The sequence below is a fragment of the Anolis carolinensis genome, chromosome 5, assembly GCF_035594765.1.
Source record: "Anolis carolinensis isolate JA03-04 chromosome 5, rAnoCar3.1.pri, whole genome shotgun sequence".
Taxonomy (NCBI): domain Eukaryota; kingdom Metazoa; phylum Chordata; class Lepidosauria; order Squamata; family Dactyloidae; genus Anolis; species Anolis carolinensis.
Genome location: NC_085845.1, coordinates 91,645,987 through 91,667,340, shown reverse-complemented (window position 1 = coordinate 91,667,340; position 21,354 = coordinate 91,645,987). Strand labels below are relative to the sequence as shown.

The 21,354-nt window shown below is 39.2% G+C and overlaps 1 protein-coding gene across 7 annotated transcripts; it reads left to right on the top strand.

Moving 5' to 3' along the window:
- The first annotated feature begins 2,577 nt into the window (after window positions 1–2,577).
- LOC100560911 (phytanoyl-CoA dioxygenase, peroxisomal) lies at window positions 2,578–20,767 on the top strand. 7 transcript variants are annotated; one of them, XM_008111464.3, is made up of 10 exons: window positions 6,286–6,320; window positions 7,173–7,316; window positions 8,104–8,315; window positions 9,377–10,412; window positions 10,654–10,822; window positions 11,911–11,992; window positions 12,482–12,663; window positions 15,792–15,941; window positions 16,621–16,755; window positions 20,144–20,767. In XM_008111464.3, exons 5-10 carry the CDS (start codon window positions 10,664–10,666, stop codon window positions 20,195–20,197), a joined length of 762 nt encoding a protein of 253 aa, XP_008109671.1. In that variant the 5' UTR covers window positions 6,286–6,320; window positions 7,173–7,316; window positions 8,104–8,315; window positions 9,377–10,412; window positions 10,654–10,663; the 3' UTR covers window positions 20,198–20,767. The 7 variants fall into 7 exon arrangements, with proteins under 7 accessions (XP_008109667.1, XP_008109671.1, XP_062837864.1 ...); XM_062981794.1 differs by having other exon boundaries at window positions 6,287–6,320; window positions 9,377–9,487; window positions 10,248–10,822; XM_008111462.3 differs by having other exon boundaries at window positions 6,289–6,320; window positions 9,377–9,487.
- The last annotated feature ends 587 nt before the right edge of the window (window positions 20,768–21,354 follow it).

The window sequence follows — 21,354 nt, the reverse complement described above, 5'->3', positions numbered from 1 at the left end:
ATGTGAGACTACCTTGAGGATTAACTAGTTTTTTTATTATGTGTAGACATAACTGCACTTCTTTGGATACAGTAAGAAGTGGTATTCAGAAGTAAAGCACATTTATGCAATTTTAGGAGTGAGATAGAGTGTAATAGGATCCAGAAAGATGCACATCATGACTCTTAACCTAAACTTTCAAAAATGAGGTAATACAGGTTTTTATACTGGTCGGTGTTGATGCGTGAAAGCGATAAATATTCTTACCAAAAGTCAGTTTCCAGAAAAAAAAATACTTTGGTGAGAAATTATCCCTATAGTGTGTTACATCCAGATCGCATATATTAGAATATGACTGATGAACAAATGCATAAAGCGGCCAAGTTTCTTTTGAAATCTGTCACAGGGAACCAGAGTATTATTTGTCCTTTTAAAAAGAAGTTTGAAAGTTAGTATACTTTGACTCCAACCGCAAAGGTCTGTTTGTGATTCTGTGAATCGTGCACCTTCAGTGTAGTCAACAGTCAAGCAATTATTGAAACATTACGCCAAGATAATAGGAACTTGAGATCGGGACAAGGTACAGTCTATCTAAAAACAATAACCATAAAATAAAATTTTATTTTATTTATTGACTTCTCACTTCCCAACTTACTATCTCAATATTTTATTTACTCTTAAAACCGGTGAGCATTTCACATTTTCTTTCTTCTTTATGAATATTACAAATGGTTTCCATTATTTTGAAACATTATTCACTGATTTATCAAATCAAATAACTTGTCCAATTTTAGAACTTCTATGATCCAGTTTTCTTCTAAGGGCAGTCCTTTATCTTTTCATTTGTGAGCATAACCATACAATGTAATAACTTGAAATTAATATTTTTGCTTGTTCATTTGGAAATTCCAATATTTTAGAACACAACCTCATGCGTAAAGACAGTACTTTTGTTGCAGAATAGCAGAAACTTAGTGTAAAAACAAATATTTGCTTTAAAAGGAAATCGGTACATTCAAAACTGTTCAGCACATTGGGAAGATTGTACACGATTAGATAACATTCTTTAAACATGTTTTCATATATGCTTTTTATTGAATGTATTTTATTACAATGATGTATTTTAACTGTGTTGTGCCTCAATTCAAGCCATAAGGATACAATGTGATTTCAGTTCCATTAAATCATGGCTTCGGGGCCTGGAGTGCCAAGCTTCCAGTAGAACAGATAAGACACAGATGGGCTAAAGGCAAAATCAGAGGCTTTATTCTCGATGGCCAGAGAGGATGTCAGCAGAGACAGCACTCCAATGAACTGACATACTGCAATTGCGAATACAGAGCATGTTTGTTGTATTTTGACAACTATTCAAGATTCCTGCTCTAGCTCTTGATTGGTCCAGGAAGTATCTGGCTAGAATCTGCTCTCTGATTGGTGCAGGGCTCTGTCTGACATCATTGTTGGTTGGTGTTTGTTGTTGTGGGGAAAAAATCATAAACTGTCATTGGATTATTTTGAAGAGTTTGTCCATTTACTGAGGGATGCAGTCAAAAAGGAATGTGGTTAACACAATAAGTCCCACTCCAGAAGAACAAAAGGGTATTTGTGATGTTGGCCATTTCAATGGGTGCCCCACGGAAGGGTCTGGTTTGATGACATATACAAGGAAGTGTTCTCAGGAATTAATCACAGGGAAAAATAGGGGAAACCCCCTAGGCTGTTATGCAAACCCATTGTATGTCTCCATAGCCTCCCCTATGTATAATGAAGGGAATTATAATTATGAAATGGTTTTCCGGAGTTCGAGATGGAAAAGGCAACCTGCAACTTGCTATATGTCCCTATGGCGCTGCTTCTCATAATTCATAATTTGGGGGGGGGGGGGGGGTCCAGGTTTTGATAACAAGGAAAGGTAAGTAATAAACAAAACATTATACTCATAATTATATTAAGTAACTTAGCATTTTTAAATAGGCATTCAATACTTTTTCTGCATGGCCGTATTATCCATTGCAAGGGTGCTGATATGCATATAGTGAACATCACAAGGCCTTGACCTCCCTTTCAAAGTACAGATGTCTTTATCTGAAATGTTTGGGATCAGAAAGGTTTTGGACTCCCCCCCCCCCCCCCCGCGCCCAAGATTCTGGAATGTTTGCATTTTCATACATAAATATAATGAGGTGACTTGGGGATGAGTTCCAAGTTTAGACATATTATATTTCATAGGTTGTATCTACACTATAGAATTAATGCAGTTTGATACCACGTTAGCTGCCATGGCTCACTACTGTCAAATCATGGGATTGAAAGTTTAGAGAGGCCCATTCTACACTACCATATAATCCCGATTATCAAAGCAGATAATCTGGATTTTACATGGCAGTCTAGAAGGGGCCTGAAGCAAAGAAGGCCAAGGACCTTGTAAAACTAACGCCCACGATTCCACAGCATTGAGCCATAGCATTTAAAGTGGTACCAAACCCCATTAACTCTACAGTACAGCTGCAGCGTTTGCCGCCTTACACACACAGCCTGAAGGGACATAATGTTTTTTGGGGGGGCGGGTCCGTCACGAAGTGATTAGCCAATCATGAGCGCCGCCTTCCCTGCTTACCCTTCGTCTGCACGGCTGAGGCCTTGAGCTCAGTCTGGGAGGCGCCATGGAGGAAAGCGGAGGCCGGGGCGCCTCTCTCCGCCTGGAAGTGCTGCTGCGACACCTCTCCCCCTCCCGGGCTGCGGGAGCCACCCTCGTATCCTTTGCCTGCTTTTTTGGCTCGGCAGTCAAGCGGGGAGCGAAGGGGAGGCAGAGCGGCAAGGGAAGCAGCCGGGGCTCTCCTTCCCTCAGGTTTTGGCGGGCATCCTCATACACTTCCCTGGCGCCGTTTCAGCTAGCATGGCTCTAGTTATGAGGAACTCAAACTTGATGGCTCTACTTATGAGTAATTAAAGTTGGTGTCTCTAGTTGTGAATAACTTAAAGTTGGGTTGCTGTGCGTTTTCCGGGCTGTATGGCCATGTTCCAGAAGCATTCTCTCCTGACATGTCACCCACATCTATGACTAGCATCCTCAGAAGTTGTGAGGCCTGTTGGAAACCAGGCAAGTGGGGTTTCTATATCTGGAAAGTCCAGGGTGGGAGAAAGAACTCTTGTCTGTTTGAGGCAGGTGTTTTTTCGCTCACCCTGGACTTCCCACAGATATATAAACCCCACTTGTTTAGTTTCCAACAGACCTCATGACCTCTGAAGATGCCTGCCATAGATGTGGGAGGCACGTCAGGAGGGAATGCTTCTGGAACATGGCTTTACAGCCCAGAATATTCCAGTCATGAAAGCCTTCGACAACACAACTTAAAGTTGAGTTCTCTAGTTATGAGGAGCTCAACGTTGATGGCTCTAGTTGTTATAACTTAGTTGACAGGTCTACTTATGAGGAACTGAAAGTTGATGGCTCTAGTTGTGAGGAACTCAAAGTTGATGACTCTAATTGTGAGGAACTCAAAAGCTGATGGCTCTAGTTGTGAGTAACTTAAAATTGACAGGTCTGCTTATGAGGAATCCAAAGTTGACAGGTCTACTTATGAGGAACTGAAAGTTGATGGTTCTAGTTATAAAGAATTCAAAGTTGACGGCCCTTATTATGTATAACTTTTAACTAGGGTCCCTTCTACACTGCCATAGCAAATCTACTTTGAACTGGATTATATTAGTGTACACTGCCATATAATCAAGTTCAAAGCAGATAATCTGGCTTTTATATGGCAGTGTAGAAGGAGCCTATGTCAGCAAACAGCACTGTGAGAGGAGGTTTCTGTGTGCCGATTTCCAGCAATCCTAAAGTGACCCTATTAGGTATATTTTTCCTGTGTTTTTTTCCCTACGCTGTAGAATTAATGCAGTTTGACACACTTGAAGTGCTACGTATGTCTCCATGCTATGGCATCCTGGGAGTTTCACAAAGTTTTTAGTATTTTCTGATAAGGAGTGCTGGTGCCTCACCAAACACCCTGTCCCATAGCTAGTTCTACATACACTGTCATATAATCCAGAGCAGATAGTCCACATTACCTGCTTTGAACTGGATTATGTGAATCTACATTGCCATATAATCCAGTTCAAAGCAGATAATCTGGATGTTATATGGCAGTGTAAATGGGCCCCATGATTCCATAGCAATCATCCATGGCAGTTCAAGTGGTATCAAACTGCATTCATTCTATAATGTAGATGCAGCCTGAGTAATACTCTTAATAACTTTCAAACATATTTTAGCAGGGATTGCTCACTAAATAACTTTTTGGTGTTGTGATGTGCCTTCAAGTCCTTTTGGTGTTATGGCTGAGTTAGGTCCCTTCTATTTTCATATAAAATCTGGATTATATGGCAGTGTAGAAGGGGGCTTAGTTTGCAGAGCAGTATATTGAAGCAAATTATTTTGATACTGAATCCAGTAGGGCTCGCTTTCAAGAGACTTAGGCCCTTTCTACACTGTCATATAATCCAGTTCAATAGAGATAATCAGGCTTTTTTATTGCAGTGTAGAAGGAGCCTTTCATAGACATGAAGCTTTGGTTTAATGGTCATCATAAATTGATAGTGACTTAAAGATACATAATCACTTAAAACAAGATGCATAATAACAACTATTTTCTCTTAGAAGTATCTGGGACAACAATGTAACATCCAGATAAAGTATAGAGAAATTTGAGTAGGCTGCTGCTTTCTGCTATTCAGTATATCCTTATAATATCTGGATACACAGGTTTTTCAAAACAGAGGATCAAGTTCTTCAAGCTGGTATAGCAGAAAGACCTGTGTGGTTATCATCTCTTGACTGCGAACTCTAACCTGCGAAGTTTGGGGCTATACAGAGCATTTTCACTTGTATGGTATTTTAAAGTTACACTTCAAAAATGTATAAGGCGGGGTGTCAAAACTGAGCCTGTCTCTGTAATATCCAATGTTTTCCTTCCATAAACAAGTTCATGTATGTTGATTGAAATAACTACAGTATTTTTACATTAAAAATATCTTGGGAAAGAAGTATCTCTCCATTACACTAAGTTATGAAATTTGGGGAAAAAAATCTGTTCCTGGTTTGAAAGTGTTATTTCCCAGTTAATTGTGTGGTATTTACTTTGAAAGTAGTTGTTATACTCCAGAAACTTCATTTTTGTGGCTGCCACAAACTGTGTTGAATTGGTTGAGACTTTATGGAAAAGCTACAGCAAAATGTATTGCAGGATATCCTGCAAAAACAAAATTTTACAGTTTAATAAACCTTTTCCATGTTTTAATGATAGAACCAATTAGGAAATGACATTTATAACCCAGGAAAAAAATTGTGTTGCGTAGTTATCGCCACTATAGCATTCTTAGAATAAAGTTTGGTAAGTTAGTACAATTTATAGAGAAATATAAAACATTCTCAAATGCTACATCTATCATGATATCTGCAACAAAAAATATTTTTTAAATTATGGCAATCTTATAAGGGATCCACTGTTGTAATGCCATAAGCAGAACTATAAGGGGTTATCCTTTTCAATTACAACCCCTTGTGTTTCCTGAAAAGCAAAGTACATAGGTGCTTCGGAGTGCTGGAAAGCAATGGGGTCACTTTTTAGGATGAACGGAAGGAGTGCTGGGTGTAGAAGGAGAGGGGAAAATAAACCCTGACTCTGCTGGCATTCATGATCTGGAAGTTACTTATGTGATTCAGCAGATTGGGATGGATATGGTTTATGGTTCTTTCTGCACATTAAAGGATTCTGAGACTGGGGCCCCTTCCACACATCTGAATAAAATCCCACATTTTCTGCTTTGAACAGGAATATATGGCAGTGTGAACTCAGATAACCCAGTTCAAAGTAGATATTGTGTTATTTTCTGCCTTGATATTCTGGGTTATATGGCTGTGTGGAAGGGCCCCTAATCTCCCCTTCTGCTCTGGAGGGCATGGTAACCTTTTGTGACAGCATGGGAGGTGATTCTGTCGATTTCAGGGAGAAATGGGATTGTTCAGGTGTTAGACGTTTATGGTATTAGACCAACACAAACTGGAAATCACCCTCTGGTTATAAAAAACAATCCTGATTATCTGCTTTGCACTGGATTATAGGGCAGTGCAGACTCATAATCCAGTTCAAACCAGATAATGTGGGTTATTAGATTTGATCATCTGGATTAAATGCAGAGTAGAAGGGGGCTAAGTCTGATTTTATTCTCTCCATAAAATCAGTGTCTGATCAAAACCACATTTTATTTCCTTAATTTACTGTCAAGGCACCATCTCCTACTTCAGCCCAACTAGCTAAGGAGAAATACCCAACACAGTTTTGGTAGGTGTTTCTGTATTTTACGCTGCTGCTTCTTGCATGAAAATATGTCACATTTTACATGTCAGTGATCAAAAATTGATAAATTAGGCATCTAACTGGATTTGGATGAATTTTTGATAGCACTAGGTTTATTGACCATCACATTGTTGGCTTAACATGAGACTCGTAGATTTTGCATTTCCATCATAGTAGTTTTTCTCTCTAAGCATGTAAAACCTGCTGGAGATGGTTAACAAATAACAGCGTGTGAGAAGAAGTAATCATGGTCCACTCTTCTCCAGTACTTCCCAAGGAAAAGCATTTTTTATTTTTCATGCCTCCAGTCTTTTGATTCCCATAACACCAGTATGTTAAAGCAAAAATTATCTATGAAGTATAAGGTAAGCTATTCAAAGAGCAGTCCTATATGTGTTGGTGTAGAAATCTGTTGTGTTTAGTGGGGCTTACCATTTAGTAATCGTTTTGAGAATTGCGTGATAAATGGCTTGTTTTGTTTCAATATGCCTGTCTTATTCAAATATTTCTACATCAATTTTTGTCACATCACTTAGAAGGGTCATGGAACACATCACTCTAAGATACAAGTGTAAACCATTTATTTTGGTTCAGATATAGATCACTGCTTTTAATACTCCCATTTCAGAGCATAATGGTTTATATACATAGGGGGCCCTTGATATTTGCTGGGGTTTGATTCCAGGGCTCCAAAATACATGGATGCTGTGATAGATAATACTGTGATAAAATGATATCCCTCATATTTATCCTATTGATTTGTCGTCAATCCACTCCTTTGGGCTTCATGCAAATCTATCATTTGCCAAAATATACAATTCTATGCTTTTCTTTAAGGAACCCCTGATGGCGCAGTGTGTTAAAGCGCTGAGCTGCTGAACTTGCAGACCAAAAGGTCGCAGGTTCAAATCCGGGTAGCAAAGTGAGCGCCTGCTATTAGCTCCAGCTTCTGCCAACCTAGCAGTTCGAAAACATACAAATGTGAGTAGATCAATAGGTACCGCTCCAGTGGGAAGGTAACGGCACTCCATGCAGTCATGCCAGCCACATGACCTTGGAGGTATCTATAGACAACGCCGGCTCTTTGGCTTCGAAATGGAGATGAGCACCAACCCCCCGAGTCGGACACGACTGGGCTTAATGTCAGGGGAAACCTTTACCTTTACTATGCTTTTCTTTTCCATTTCTGGCTGAATAGCGTAACCATTGTTTCATCCTGTTGAATATGAAGTCTGCCCAAGAGCTGCTTGTGGTCTCTTGGTATCCGGTTCGTTAGTCGGCATGTCCGTTGGTTGTCTTTTGTTCGTGCTATACGTCCTGCCCATCTTCTTTTTGCCTCATAGATTTAATTGACTATGTCACGTACCCCAGTTCTTTGATGCAGTTCTTTATTGATGACTTTATCTCTTGTTGTCACGCCACACATCCATCTTTCCATTGCTCTCTGAGTCACCCCCACTTTTCCCTCCGATAACTTTGTTGTTTCCCATATTTCAGATGCATATAACATTGCCAGTAAAACTGTAATATTGAAAATATTTGCTCTGACCTTCATTGGCAGCTTATCATCTGTTAGCACTGTCCAGTTTTGATTAAAAATTGTCCAAGCCGCCTTGCATCTTCTTGCCCATTTGCCATTTGCCAGATTATTTGGCTATACTTGTTGTCCAAGATATACATATTCAGTCACTTTCTCAATTTTACCGCCATTTAAAACGATACGGGCCTGGACACACTGCTCATTTTTCATTGATTTTGTTTTTTCAAGTTCATTTCCAGTCCAGGAGTCCGCTTATGCCAGTAGGACTGCTGATCGAAAGGTTGGTGGTTTGAATCTGGGGAGCAACGTGAGCTCCCATCTGTCAGCTCCAGCTTCCCATGTGGAGAGATGAGAGAAGCTTCCCACAGGATGATAAGACATCCGGGTGTATCTGACACGGTGGTGGGAGCGAGAGGAGGACCTCCCCGGAAGATCTAAGGGTCCGTGCTGAGTCATATGGTTAGATGCGATCGCGAAGATAGGCGGGGCCCAAACCATCAACACCCCGTGTTGATGTATTTTATGACGTTAAGGATAGCATTTATCTCAACTGAGTCGAGGGTTTTTTGGTAATTTTGGTCCCTTATATAAAATGGCAAAATCAAGGTTTTCTTCTTGTCTATATATATAAAAGGGTAATGAAATTTCAGCCTAGGACAAAACAACAAAACTACACATCCCAGAAACACTAAACTTGGCAGCACAACCCCTCATCCTTGCCTCTACGTTCATACAACAAAAAGAAAAGAAAAATAAAGTCCTAATTAGAGGGAGAGGAATAATTGTTTTTATCCAATTGCTGCCAGTTAGAAGGCTAAGCTCCGCCCACTTGGTCTCCTAGCAACCCACTCAGCCCAGAGGACAGGCAGAGTTAGGCCTCACTTAGGCCTCTTCCACACTGCCTATAAAATACAGATTATCTGATTTTAACTGGATTATATGGCAGTGTAGACTCAAGGCCCTTCCACACAGCTATATAACTCATTTATAATGGACTTAAGGTAAAACCTTTACCCTGTACCTTAACTACCACCAATTCCTCTATACTTTATTTCCCATACCACCATACTTCGCCACAGCAATGCATGGCCGGGTACAGCTAGTAATAAAATAAATCAAGCTATGGATGGTTGAATTCTATATAGAACTCTCTTGTGTTATAGGATGTTCAGAGGCACTTTTCAAATGCTGCTGGTTGTTTGACGAGGGCTGTAGCAAAGTTTGAGTTATCATTCAGGGAAGGTCATCTGCCTCAGAACTCCAAAATTTTCTGAGCCAGTCTGTAAATTGCTGCCAAGATAGAAATGATTTATTAGGTCACTGCTGCGCTACAGTATATCAGTAGGGTCATCAGGTAGCGTCTTCCTATGCCTTTTTCCCCTCCTGCATCTAGCATTCCAGAAACAACTTGATTGATTTTTTAAACATATTCCTTTCCGTTTTCTCTTATTTTGATCTTTTTCCATTTGTTTTTTTTTAATTTATTTTGATCTCTTTACAGTTACACATTGGATAATAACCTCCTTAGCCCAGAACAAAGACACTTCTACGAGGAGAATGGCTATCTGGTCATCAGAAATTTGGTTTCCAGTGAGGATATTGAATGTTTCAGGTAAAAATCAGTTTTCCTACACCTCTACAGAGAGATTGTTAAAAAAAAAAACAGGGGTAATGAAAGTAGGCTGTGTGTGGTCCCAAGGCTATTTTTGTTGTCTTCAAACTAATTAAAGTGCCTTTTTTTGTCCAAAGGAATGCATTTGTGTTTCTGGAAACCTGTTGTTGTTGCTATGTGCCTTCAAGTAATTTACAACCCACGACAAGCCTATCACACAGTTCTCTTGTTAAGATTTGTTGAAGGGTGTGTGTTATATTTAAGTGTGAGAGTGATATGCCCAAAATCACCCAGTGGATTTCTATTGTTGAGCTGGTATTTGAACCATATAGTACAATTCTTAAACTACTTCACCATGCTGGCTCCCATTGGAAACTTCTAGGAATGACAATTTCTCTTTTAAATAGGCTAAGGGTCTATTTATTAAAAAGTATTGTGCTTATTTCTCAAAATCAGAGGTAGGCATCCCACCACCTTGTTTGACATCATTGGGGTTTGTTTGGCATTGTTGTTTGCAACCCACATGGTTCCTGATGGATTATCACTAGCTTCTAGATGTTATCCATAATTTTTCTTACTAGAAGCATTCAGTTCATTTCTTTAAGGAAGGGGGTCTCCAAACTAGTTCCTGTGGGTCAGATGCGGCCTTCCAAGCTCCTGGTTCTGATTCAGCCACTGGCCGGCAGGCCTCCGTGGTGAAGAGAGAGGGGACAGAGGGTCTGCAGGATCTGGCTAGGCCCACCTGCCCTGTTTTCCCCAGCGGAACCACACTGAACCTGCTGTGACTTCTGCCAGGCTGGGTGCTGAGCTGGGAAGCAATTTGATGGCCCCCAGGGGAACTCCTTTAGGCCTGCCACGTTTCTCCACCTGACCCCCTCGCCTGACACACAACAATAGTCCTAATGAGCTTCCCATTGAAATGCTGGTAAGTTTATGTTGTTTAAAATTGTTCTTCATTTTAAATATTGTATTGCTCTTCCTTTTTTTTTTTTGCACTACAAATAAGGTATGTGCACTGTGCATGGGAATTCGTTTATATTTTTTTCAAACTAGTTCAACCCCCCAATAGTCTGAGGACCCCTGATTTAAGGGAAACAGAATTGTTTTACTAGTCAAACTCAAATTAGCAACTGACCTTTCTGACTCTTAAAAAATCCTTTGTTCAGAAACGAGTTCATGAAGATCTGCAAAAATGAGGTGAAAGTGCCTGGACTGGTGATCATGAGAGATATTTCAATTGCCAAGTCAGAGTTTGTTGCAGATCAGAAAGCAGTTACAAAAATTCAAGATTTTATGGGAGACGAAGAGCTCTTCAGATATTGTACTTTGCCTCAGGTAAAAAGGAATATTGGGAAGACTGAAACTGTTTGCATTTTACTTTGGGGATCTGAGTGATGTTTTTGAGCTAAATTAATTCTGTGAACATACCTTTGTGTATGATCTATGTAGCTTATTCTAAGAAAGTAGAGCCATCCTGTTTTTTACAGAGTCATTGAACAGTTTTCCAGCCACTTTTAAGATTTTATATGAATTTTTCTTTTTGGTAATCAAACTGTTAGTATAGGGTGGCAATGATGTTCTGTCTGAACATGAAACTAAATACAATAAAGGTTAACCGTATGCAGAAATACACAGGACTTCAGACACTACTAGATAGATTGCTCACTATAGATTTATGTTGAAATGATAAAAGTGCAGGAAGAATCTCGAATCCTTCCCTGTCCCTCTGTTTTGGAGATGTGAAGCCCCAGAAGAAAATGTGTGTGTGTGTGTGTGATTCTCTAAATAATGGAAAAATAATATATATTTTTACAGTGCTTAATAAAATATTTAAGACAAGGAATTTATATTTTTATCTCCTATTATATCTAAAAACGATAAAGCAAGAATATTTTTATGTAAACTTATGTATAGGTTCCCTCATCATTGCTATGTTCATTGTAAATTAGCTTCTAGGGCAGCTCAGTTGCTAAGAGGGAAGGAATTTTCTTGTGTGTAGTTCAGTTTGTTGGATGCATTGTGAACAGCACTTAAATGTTTGATTGTGAACAACACTTGGATGTGACATGGTCTTGCTCAGCAGCAGCAATTTGACAAACAGATTTTGGCCGCTTCTGCACTGCCATATAAAATCCAGATTATCTGCTTTGAACTGGACTAGGTTTCAGTGTAGACTCATATAATCCAGGTCAAATCAGATAATCTGGATTATCTGCTTTAATAATCTGGATTATATGGCAGTGTAGAAGGGGCCATAGAAGTCTATAAGTTCTGCATAAAACTAGCTGCTTCTTCACCATTGGGTTTATGAATGAAACAAATAATCTTGGCTGATTATATGTCAGCTGCTGCTCACATCATCTGATGTGATTTGCTATAGCAGCTTTCAATACATATTTCATGTGTTATTTTCTTTGCCTCAGATACTGAAATATGTGGAATGCATAGTAGGACCAAACATCATGGCTATGCACACCATGCTCATAAATAAACCTCCAGATCCTGGTAAGGATTTTTTGAACAAACAGTAATTTCAAATGTTCAATCCAGCAGACATAGTTGTATTAAAATATAATTCTATCTGAACTTTTCTCACTGAGGGATGATTAGAGTGACAGAAGTCTAAATGACAGATGCCATTTAGAGGATCATAGTGTCTTATGACAAAGATATAAAAGTGTAAATCTCCAAAAAAAACAAAAGCAGACACCTACACAGAAGGATTTTGGATTTGAGAACTAGGGTTGGACTGGCAAAACATCAATGCACTTTGTTTTCAATCTCATTTCACCTGTCTAGATTGCTAAATATGTCTCTTCTGTTTTCCCATGTAGGGTTAACTGGAACAAGACAGGCTTATTCTAATTTAGATAAATAATGCCCAGTAACCATGTTTCTATTGTGGATGAATGCATATGATGATAGAAACATTGAAATACTGACAAAATTTTGATAATGAATTCTGCAGCTCATTTTGATGATGCATTTCTGCAGGAAAGAAGAGTTCTCGCCATCCATTGCACCAGGATTTGCATTTTTTCCCATTCCGGCCTGCGGATCGCATTGTTTGTGCCTGGACTGCAATGGAGAGGATTGATCGCAGAAATGGATGCCTGGTAGTACTGCCGGGATCACATAAGGGGCCTCTGAAGCAGCACGATTATCCTGAGTGGGAGGTACACTGTGTGTTTGTGTGCACCTTTGTGTGTAAGATACAAAAGTGAGGAAACAGGTGTCAACATACTAGTGGGCTTTTATTGGTGTTTTTTTCCCTAACTGTTTTTACAATTTTCTTCTCTGGCTATATTTAGACAACAAATTCGACATCATCCAGCAGTGTCTGCTTATTTATTTAGCTATGACTTTGACTGCATCATCAAAAGCAGTGCGAGCTTTCTTCAGTAACTTTATCTAATAGATGTGGAATTTGTAAAGGGATCCAGTGTGCGCTTCATTTCATGTCATGCTAAAACAAACTAGAGTAGACAGAAACATGCACAAATAAAAATATTAACAATAAAATAAAATTATCTTATTGTAGTGTTAATGGCAATGATTGACATCTGTCCTATAGAGAGAATTCATAACAAGTATTTATTAAAGTAATAAACCAATAACAGATTATTTTGAGTTAAGAGTTTAATTTGTTCTGTGACTGTGCTCTTAAAGCTAATTTTCTCATCAAAATGCTATTCATTCCTAAACCCCCCATTTTTTGTTACATGTTTTTAAATGAAAAATTTACTTTATAAATAACAAATAATGTATAAATGCACATTCACATGGAATAATAAAAAAGAAAGATCAACTTTAAAATGGTAGAAGCACAAAGTTGTGGCAAGGAAGCACAAAGTGAAGAGGCAAAAGCCTCATTTTCTTTCTACTGTACTCATTCCAGCCTCTCTTGCTCTCTCTCCCTTTCTCTCTTTATGAAGCCAAATATATTAGGAATAAAAACCACACAAAATCAACTAATCTAAAGTTCCTCAAAGCGGACAGCTTTCTCCCCAAGCAGACAAGAGCACGAGGCACAAAGGCTTCTCCCTTGAAGCCCAAAAGCCCTGTACTCTCACATTAGCACTCCCTCTGGTACGAGCTCTTAACTCAAAATGATGCTCGAATGTCAAGGGCCGAGTGATGGCTCTTAACTCAAAACACCCTCTTAAGTCAAAGTTCCACTTTATTAATATCACAGTATGTCTGAAAATACAAGTTGGAGCATATTAGCAGAGTAATTGAATGTAGCCAATACAAAGAGGTAAAATGTCATAATTTAAAAAGTCAAAGCAAAGGAAACACTATTAGCTCAATAGTGTTGACATCAGTCATATCCATAGTGTTTCACCAATGGAGCACTATGGCTGAGGGGAGTATCTTCTTTGTTGTCACCTTATATACTGAAGGCACTTGAGGAATCTACATTTCAAATTGCCATAATTTTTGAAATAAGGCAATATATTTTTCTCTTCTACAAAAAATATGAAATTCTGTCAGCTTGGTATTCAGGCAATTGGTTTAGATCAGTGATGCCAAATCTTCGGTCCCCCAGTTGTTTTGCTCTTCAACTCCCAGAAATCCCACCCAACGTAGCAGCTGTTAGGAATTGTGGGAGCTGAAGTCCAAAACACCTGAAGGAGCAAAGTTTGGAAACTGGTAAGAAAGGGTTTTCCCCTAGACTAGTCGTGTCCAACTCTGGGAGTGAGTACTCATCTCCATTTCTAAGTCAAAGAGCCAGCGTTTTCTGTAGACACGTCCAAGGTCATGCGGTTGGCATGACTGCATGGAGTGCTGTTACTTTCTCATTGAAGCAGTACCTATTGATCTACTCACATTTGCATGTTTGCAAACTGATAGGTTGGCAGAAGCTGGGGCTAACAGTGGGAGTTCACCTCACTTTCCAGATTCGAACTGCCAACTTTCTGTCAGCAGGTTCAGCAGCTCAATGGTTTAACCCACTGCGCCATCAGGGGCTCCTTTTGGAAACTGGTGGTTTAGACAAAAGTGTTCAATTTGTTGCTCTCCATATGTTGTTGGGACTGCAGCTCCCTAGCCAGCACAACCAATGGTTGAATTATTGTAATGCCCCATGGGCCTTGTAGTCCTGCTCCCAGTGCCACCATGGCTGATGAAGATGAAAACATGGGGTTTTCGCCGGCTCAGCAAGAGTCGGAATTTTTCCAGATGCCTGATGTTGATGTTTTTACCCAAGAACCCATTAAAACAGACCTTGAGCAGTTCTCACCCCCTTTTGTTAGGAGACAGTCCTATGCTGCGGGCAGGGGAGAGAAGGAGCAGGTTCGGAGGAGTTTGAGACTTGCAGCAAAACAAGACACTGATTAGCCATGTTCCCGTGGGAAAATCTAGGGAGTCTCACATCTGGAGAGAGCTGTGTTTCGTTTCCTGTTCCCTAGGGAAAGAGAACCCTGGACACCTGCTTTGCAGGAAAACGAGACCTAGTTAAATGTGCCTGGCACGGTAGGTTCCGTGCGGAGTCAACAGAGCAGCTTCAGGAGTGATTTCGTGTTTCTAGCCTAGTGTGGACTTCGCAAAGTCCGCAATTCTAGTTTCCTTGCTTTGCCTATCCAAGTATTCAAGAATTGCCTTGCCTTGTTCCTAGTCACGGACCTTGTTCCTAGAATCAAGTTTTGTTTCCAACCTTGTTGTGGATTTACCTTGGACCTTGAAAGACCCTGAACATTTCCCCACACTATTGCTTGGCAATAGTGTGTGTTTCGGTTTGTTGGATTCTACTTTGGACTCTAATATCATTTATTGGACAAAACTTTTCTGGACTATATTTGACCTTATCTGATAGGTCTGCTTCTGGACTATATTCTCTACTTGTTTTTTTATTATTTTATATATTTCCTTAATAAAGATATTAGATAGTTATTGGCCTCTGTGTTCGGTTCTTAGTGCTCCGTTGCCCAGGGCGTGACAGTTATGAAGGCAGCTGCCTGGCAAAGCTACCAGTAGAGCCACGTACAGGATGACTTGAGTGAAGCCTGCAGTATTCAAGTTGTTGAGATTAAATCAAACATCTTAATCCCATTGGATGCCACTTTTGTGCTCCCTACTGAGTAAGCCATTCCATGGAGCTTGTTGTGTAGGGGATAATCATAATCATAATTGTACCCCACCTTTTCTCACTAAAAAAGACACAATAAAACCAAGACAATACAGTAGTGCCCTCTACTCCATCTATCCTGCAGCTGCCTGACATGATAAAGTATGCAAGCTTATTTAGAAAAGCTGGTGACTTTAGAAGAAAGCTGTGATTTTTTTTTTTACATTGACTTTCTAGGGTGGTGTAAACAAAATTTACCATGGAGTCCGTGACTATGATAAAAACACCCCAAGAGTTCACTTGGTTATGGAGAAAGGAGACACTGTGTTTTTCCACCCGTTACTGATCCACGGCTCTGGGATGAACAGGACTGAAGGTTTCCGAAAGGTAGCTGCAGGCTGTGAATGCTTGGTGTGGTTTTTCCCCCTCGAGAATCAAGGCACTCTAACCTTTTGATTTAGTTGTGATATTTCTTAATCCTTTTGTTGAATGAATTTTAGAAAGTAATTTACACTGAGTATCCACATATTTCAGCCCTATTCTCCACTCTTGGCTTCAGCCCTCTCTCTTCCTACCACAAGGCACCCAACAGATTAATTTCCACAGCCACAACAAGAAATATATGTGGAGTGTTGTGTGGTTTCCGGGCTGTATTGCTGTGTTCTAGTAGCATTTTTTCCTGACATTTAATCTGCATCTGTGGCTGGCATCTTCAGAGGATCCTCTGAAGATATCAGCCACAGATGCTGCTGAAATGTCAAGAGAAAATGCTGCTAGAACACGGCCATACAGTCCAAAAAAAATACACAACACCACAGTGATTCCGGCTGTAAAAGTGTTTGACAATACAAGAAATATATCCTTTTTGTACTCAGAGAGGGATGCCTGGTGACTTTCGTATGTTCTCTCTGTGTGTTTCAATTGTAATGTCTAAAGAAGAAACATTTGCATGCTCTCCAAAATACTACTTTGATGGATTTAGTCGCTGTTGAGGCTCTCATCTTAGATGTCCAACCCTTACAGAAAATGCAGTTTACAACAATTTTGGGTTATTTTTTTAATGCAGGCAATCTCATGTCATTATGCAAGCTCTGACTGCTACTACATTGATGTGAAAGGTACTTCTCAGGAAAAAGTTGAGGAAGAAATTCAAGAGCTTGCAAGAAAAAAGTATGGCGCAGAGATAATTGTCATCCTGAAGGCAAGTTTTATTTTTAATGTCCTGCATCCAGTCATTTTATATTATACTAGCTAAACCCGGCCATGCTTCACTGCGGCTCAGTATGATATGAAAGGAATGTGAAAGTAAATGTAAGTATTGTAGCGAACATTGATTCACCGAGAAAACATATCACTCAATTCAATACCCTGCCTTGCATTGCTGTGTCTATGTGGAATGAATGGTAAGGAATGAAAAAGAGGTTTTTACCAAAAATCATTTTTATTGTAAAGTTAGTGGATTGACTACATTTTTGGTTTGGCTCTTTTTTTTGCATAAACAGTAAGATCAGATGTGACGTATAATTGCCCATGAGAGAAACAATTGTTTTCTAATTTCAAACTGCACACTTGCAAATATTGCCCCTGTGTTTTATTGGTAGCCTTTGTGATTGCAAGGCATATTGGAAGTCCCTCCAGGCACTATCTCAAGCAGATATTGACAGGTCTGTAGCCCGGGGGGGGGGGGTGTTAGGGGTTCAACACCCCCCCCCCCAAATTGAACACCGTGTCAATAGGAATGAGTTGGATTCCCAGGGCAATCACCCCCAACTCCTGTGTGTATATAGAGTTGGCCATGTTGGGTCTGTGTGCCCAGGTTTGGTCCAGATCCGTTGTTGGCTGATTTAGTACACTCTGGATAAGGATGGACTACAGTTCCCATAATCAAGGTCAATGCCCACAAACTGCCAAATATGGTCCAGGTGAGTCATTTGTGGGGGTAGCAATGGTCTGATTTGGGGGAAGGTATTGCAAATCCTATCAATCTTGGTTTGTCCTCCCCTAACCGCACCAGGACATAAAGTGGGGCATCGGGGGGCCTGTGTGCCAGGTTTGGTCCTGATCTGTCATTGGTGCAAGTTGCAATGGTCTGTGGAAGTTGAAGTGATAAAAAGTATTGCATGTCCCATCATCCATAGTTCTCCCTCCCCCCAAACTCATTATTTAAACACCTGCATATTGGTATGCCATGTTGTGCCAAAATTTCAAGTTGGTCGACCAACAACTTTTTGAATTCTTCGTGCACAAACATACACAGGCTGTATTTTTATATAAAAAGATGTTTACTTTTAGATGGAGTTCAGGGAAAGATTATTTAGTGGAAATGGCATATCAAAATATATCCTTCGATGCTGAGTGTAGACACGTCAAACCAGGTCCTCAAAATGTTGTCTTCTTTGATGTGGTATTTTAATTTCTGGCAAGAATCTAAAATGCATCTGTGTTCATTATCAGATCAGTACAGATGCCTGTATTTGGGATATTTGGTATGCTGCTTGTCTGTAACTGCATACAGTTCTGGAAACATAATACATAATTAAATTTAATCTAGTGATCTCTTTACAGAAAAGGTTCTGCTGGATCCAGAGATGTGTTAAATCCTCACTAAAAGAATAAAAAATAATTACATTTCTGCAATGAGATAATCTGAACTATAGGAACTTATAGGGAAATGTGACTGTTGCAATATGTAAATGTATGCACACTTGGGATATCTTTGCATGATATCACATATTTTGCATTATGTATCCCATTGTTTTGTATAATCTGTTACAATCCTTTTTATGCCAACTGCCCTGGGAATTCTCACTGAAGAAAAGTATAGATATTTCCATGATAAATAACTAAATACTTACATATAATAATTCTGTCTGACTAAAAAAAAAGTAATTTAAGGTATTAAAACACTGTCACAAATCCTGGGGAATTTTTATTGGGCTGTCTTTCTGGTCTCAGAAATCTAAGCAAGCAAGTCTCACACACTTTTAAAGAACTCTACAGCTATAGTATATGGGCTATGGGAATGTTAACCTTCTCAGGAAAGTGAACTTCATAGCTTGGCATATCATTTCATGATTGGCAGTTAATGTAGCATGTATAGAGACATATAGTACTGTCTTATAGGACAGCACAGAAGTATAGACAATTAGACAATACCAGATCAGGGTTCAAGTTACTGTTTCTCTTTCCTTCCATAATATTAATAGTATAACTTTTTGGTGCTACAATTCCTAGAATACGGCACTTCCAAAAGTAACTACAATGATACTTTGACTTAAGAGTTTAATTTGTTCGGTGACTGAGCTCTTAACTGAAAACACTCTTATCTCAAAGCAACACTTCCCATTTAAATGTTATTAATCTGTTCCGGTCCCCCACCCCAAATTTTTTTTGTTACAGGTTTTTAAATAAGAAATTGTAATGTATAAATAGATAATGTATAAATGCACATCCTTCTATGCAGTAGCATGCTGCAAGAATTGAAGGTTTTGTGCACTCCGTGATTTAGTTCTGATGGAGCAAAACTGAGCTTTCCAAACAGAGAATGGACACTTGGTCATTTTATGGCATATTCTGAGTGTTGTAGGTAATCAAAGCTGTGCCAAGTAATTCCACATGGTAGATGAAATGAGATTGCATTTACTTCATAAGTAGGTTAGTGAACTGGCCAGTAGCTAGGCCTTCTGTCCAAGTCTAACGCACAGTACATTATGCTACACTTCTTCCCTTTATGGGAATTCTTATGTTTCAGTACAGTGATACCTTGAGTTAAGAGTTTAATTCATTTTGTGACTGAGCTCTTAACTCAAATGCTCTTATTTCAAAGTGAAATTTCCCATTGAAATGCTATTAATCCCCACATTTTGTTACGTGTTTTTAAATAAGAAAATGTACTTTATAAATAACAATGTATAAATGCACATTCACATGGAACAGCCAAAAAAAGGAAAGATCAACTTTAAAATGGCAGAAGCACAAAATTGTGGCAAGGAAGCACAAAGTGAAAAGGCAGAAGCATCATTTTCTTTCTACTGTACTCATTCCAGCTTTCCTCCCTCTCTTGCTCTCTCTCCTCCTCTCTTCATGAAGCCAAACATATCAGGAATAAAAAAACACACAATATCAACTAACCCAACGCTCCTCAAAGCGGACAAGAACAAAGCAGAACAAACCCCCAAAGCAGAATGAGGCACAGAGGCTGTTCCCTTAAAGCCCTAAATCCCTGTACTTTTATGCTAGCACTCCCTCTCGTACATCCTTTTGCGCTAACTCTTAACTCAAAATGCTGCTGTTATGTCTAAAGATTTTCAGTTAAGCAGAGGAAAAGGGAGGGAACCGGATGGGTAGGCATAAAAAACATTTGAGAGGAACTTCACTCTCAAAGGCTTAATTAACTGAGGTATGCCTGAACTGTATCATATATGCTTCCTTTCATTGTGCACCTGGTAGATCCAAAACTGTGGGTGCAAGGCATCCCTGCTACATAAACATCATCTATTTGGTTATGTTGCAGGAATTATCTTGTGGACAGAAAGAGTGGAGGAAATCACAACACAGTAGATTACCATTTTTTGTGTTCTTGTTCTTAGGATGCTTGGATGGTTCGAGGCCGCCTTGTTAAAGGAAAAAGAATAAATATGTGAAATCTGATTCAGATGCCAAGGCTGGCGTGTCATACAATGGATTCCTAAACTGCCTAAGAGATAACGTGATTCATTTTTACTGATGTATTTTCCTAACTATTTTGTGGCTTATCACAAATATTTGCAAAGCATATATATATTTGAAAATTAATATATTATTGAAATTTCAAAAATGTTGAGTTGGAGTTCTGCTTCTTTTAGAAAACTATTGACTGTTCATATTTTAGATATTGTAGATTATAAACATCAAGTACTTACTTTGTGGACTACTTTATCTGCAAGCCTACACCTTGCGTAATTCAGCAGTTAGCTACTTTTGAAAGACAAGAAAAGAGCAGTGATAGTTAAGGGACATGTTTGCTGTATGTGAAGTGCTATATGTGCTTTTTGAGGGAGAGAATTTTGCACAATATATAACAGCATCCCCACTGTAATTACAGCTGCATTGGCTATCATATCTAGGGCTAAAGAATTCCTCTGGCTGCTAAGCATCTTCAAAAGCTGCTGAAAATGTAGAAGAGGCATATATGGCTCCAAAAGAAAAGACGAATAAACATTTTTGTGCAATGACCTTTGTGTTTGAAATATGCTTAGTAAACTTGAACAGAATATTTTTATTTTGGTCAATGGCCATCATTAAAAGAACCAGTAAAACATGAGTAAATTTGGTATGTTCTGTACCTTAAAATTAACCTGATATGTCAAGTTGTCTCTGATACATTTTGAAATCAGGGTGACATGAAACATGTTTGTCCTGTGGTGTCCAGGGCTATGCCTACACTGTAACATTAATGCAGTTTGATACCACTTGAGCCATCTTGGCTTAGTGCTATGAAATCCATTGGCAGAGAAGGCTAAAGACCTTGTAAAACTATTTATTTATTTCTATTTACAGCATTTATACCCCGCCCTTCTCACCTGAGGGGACTCAGGGTGGCTTACAGAGATTGGCAAAATTTAATGCCCAAAAACACAGTCATTAAAATCAAAACAAATACCTACAAATCCATTAATAATACTATTAAATACATTATAAAACCTTAAAAGCATATATATATAATTAAATCCATTCATCCAGAACATAGCACCAAGTCCCTGGCAGTGGTTTCAAACTGCATTCATTCTACAGTGTAGATGCACCACTAGAAAACTCCTTT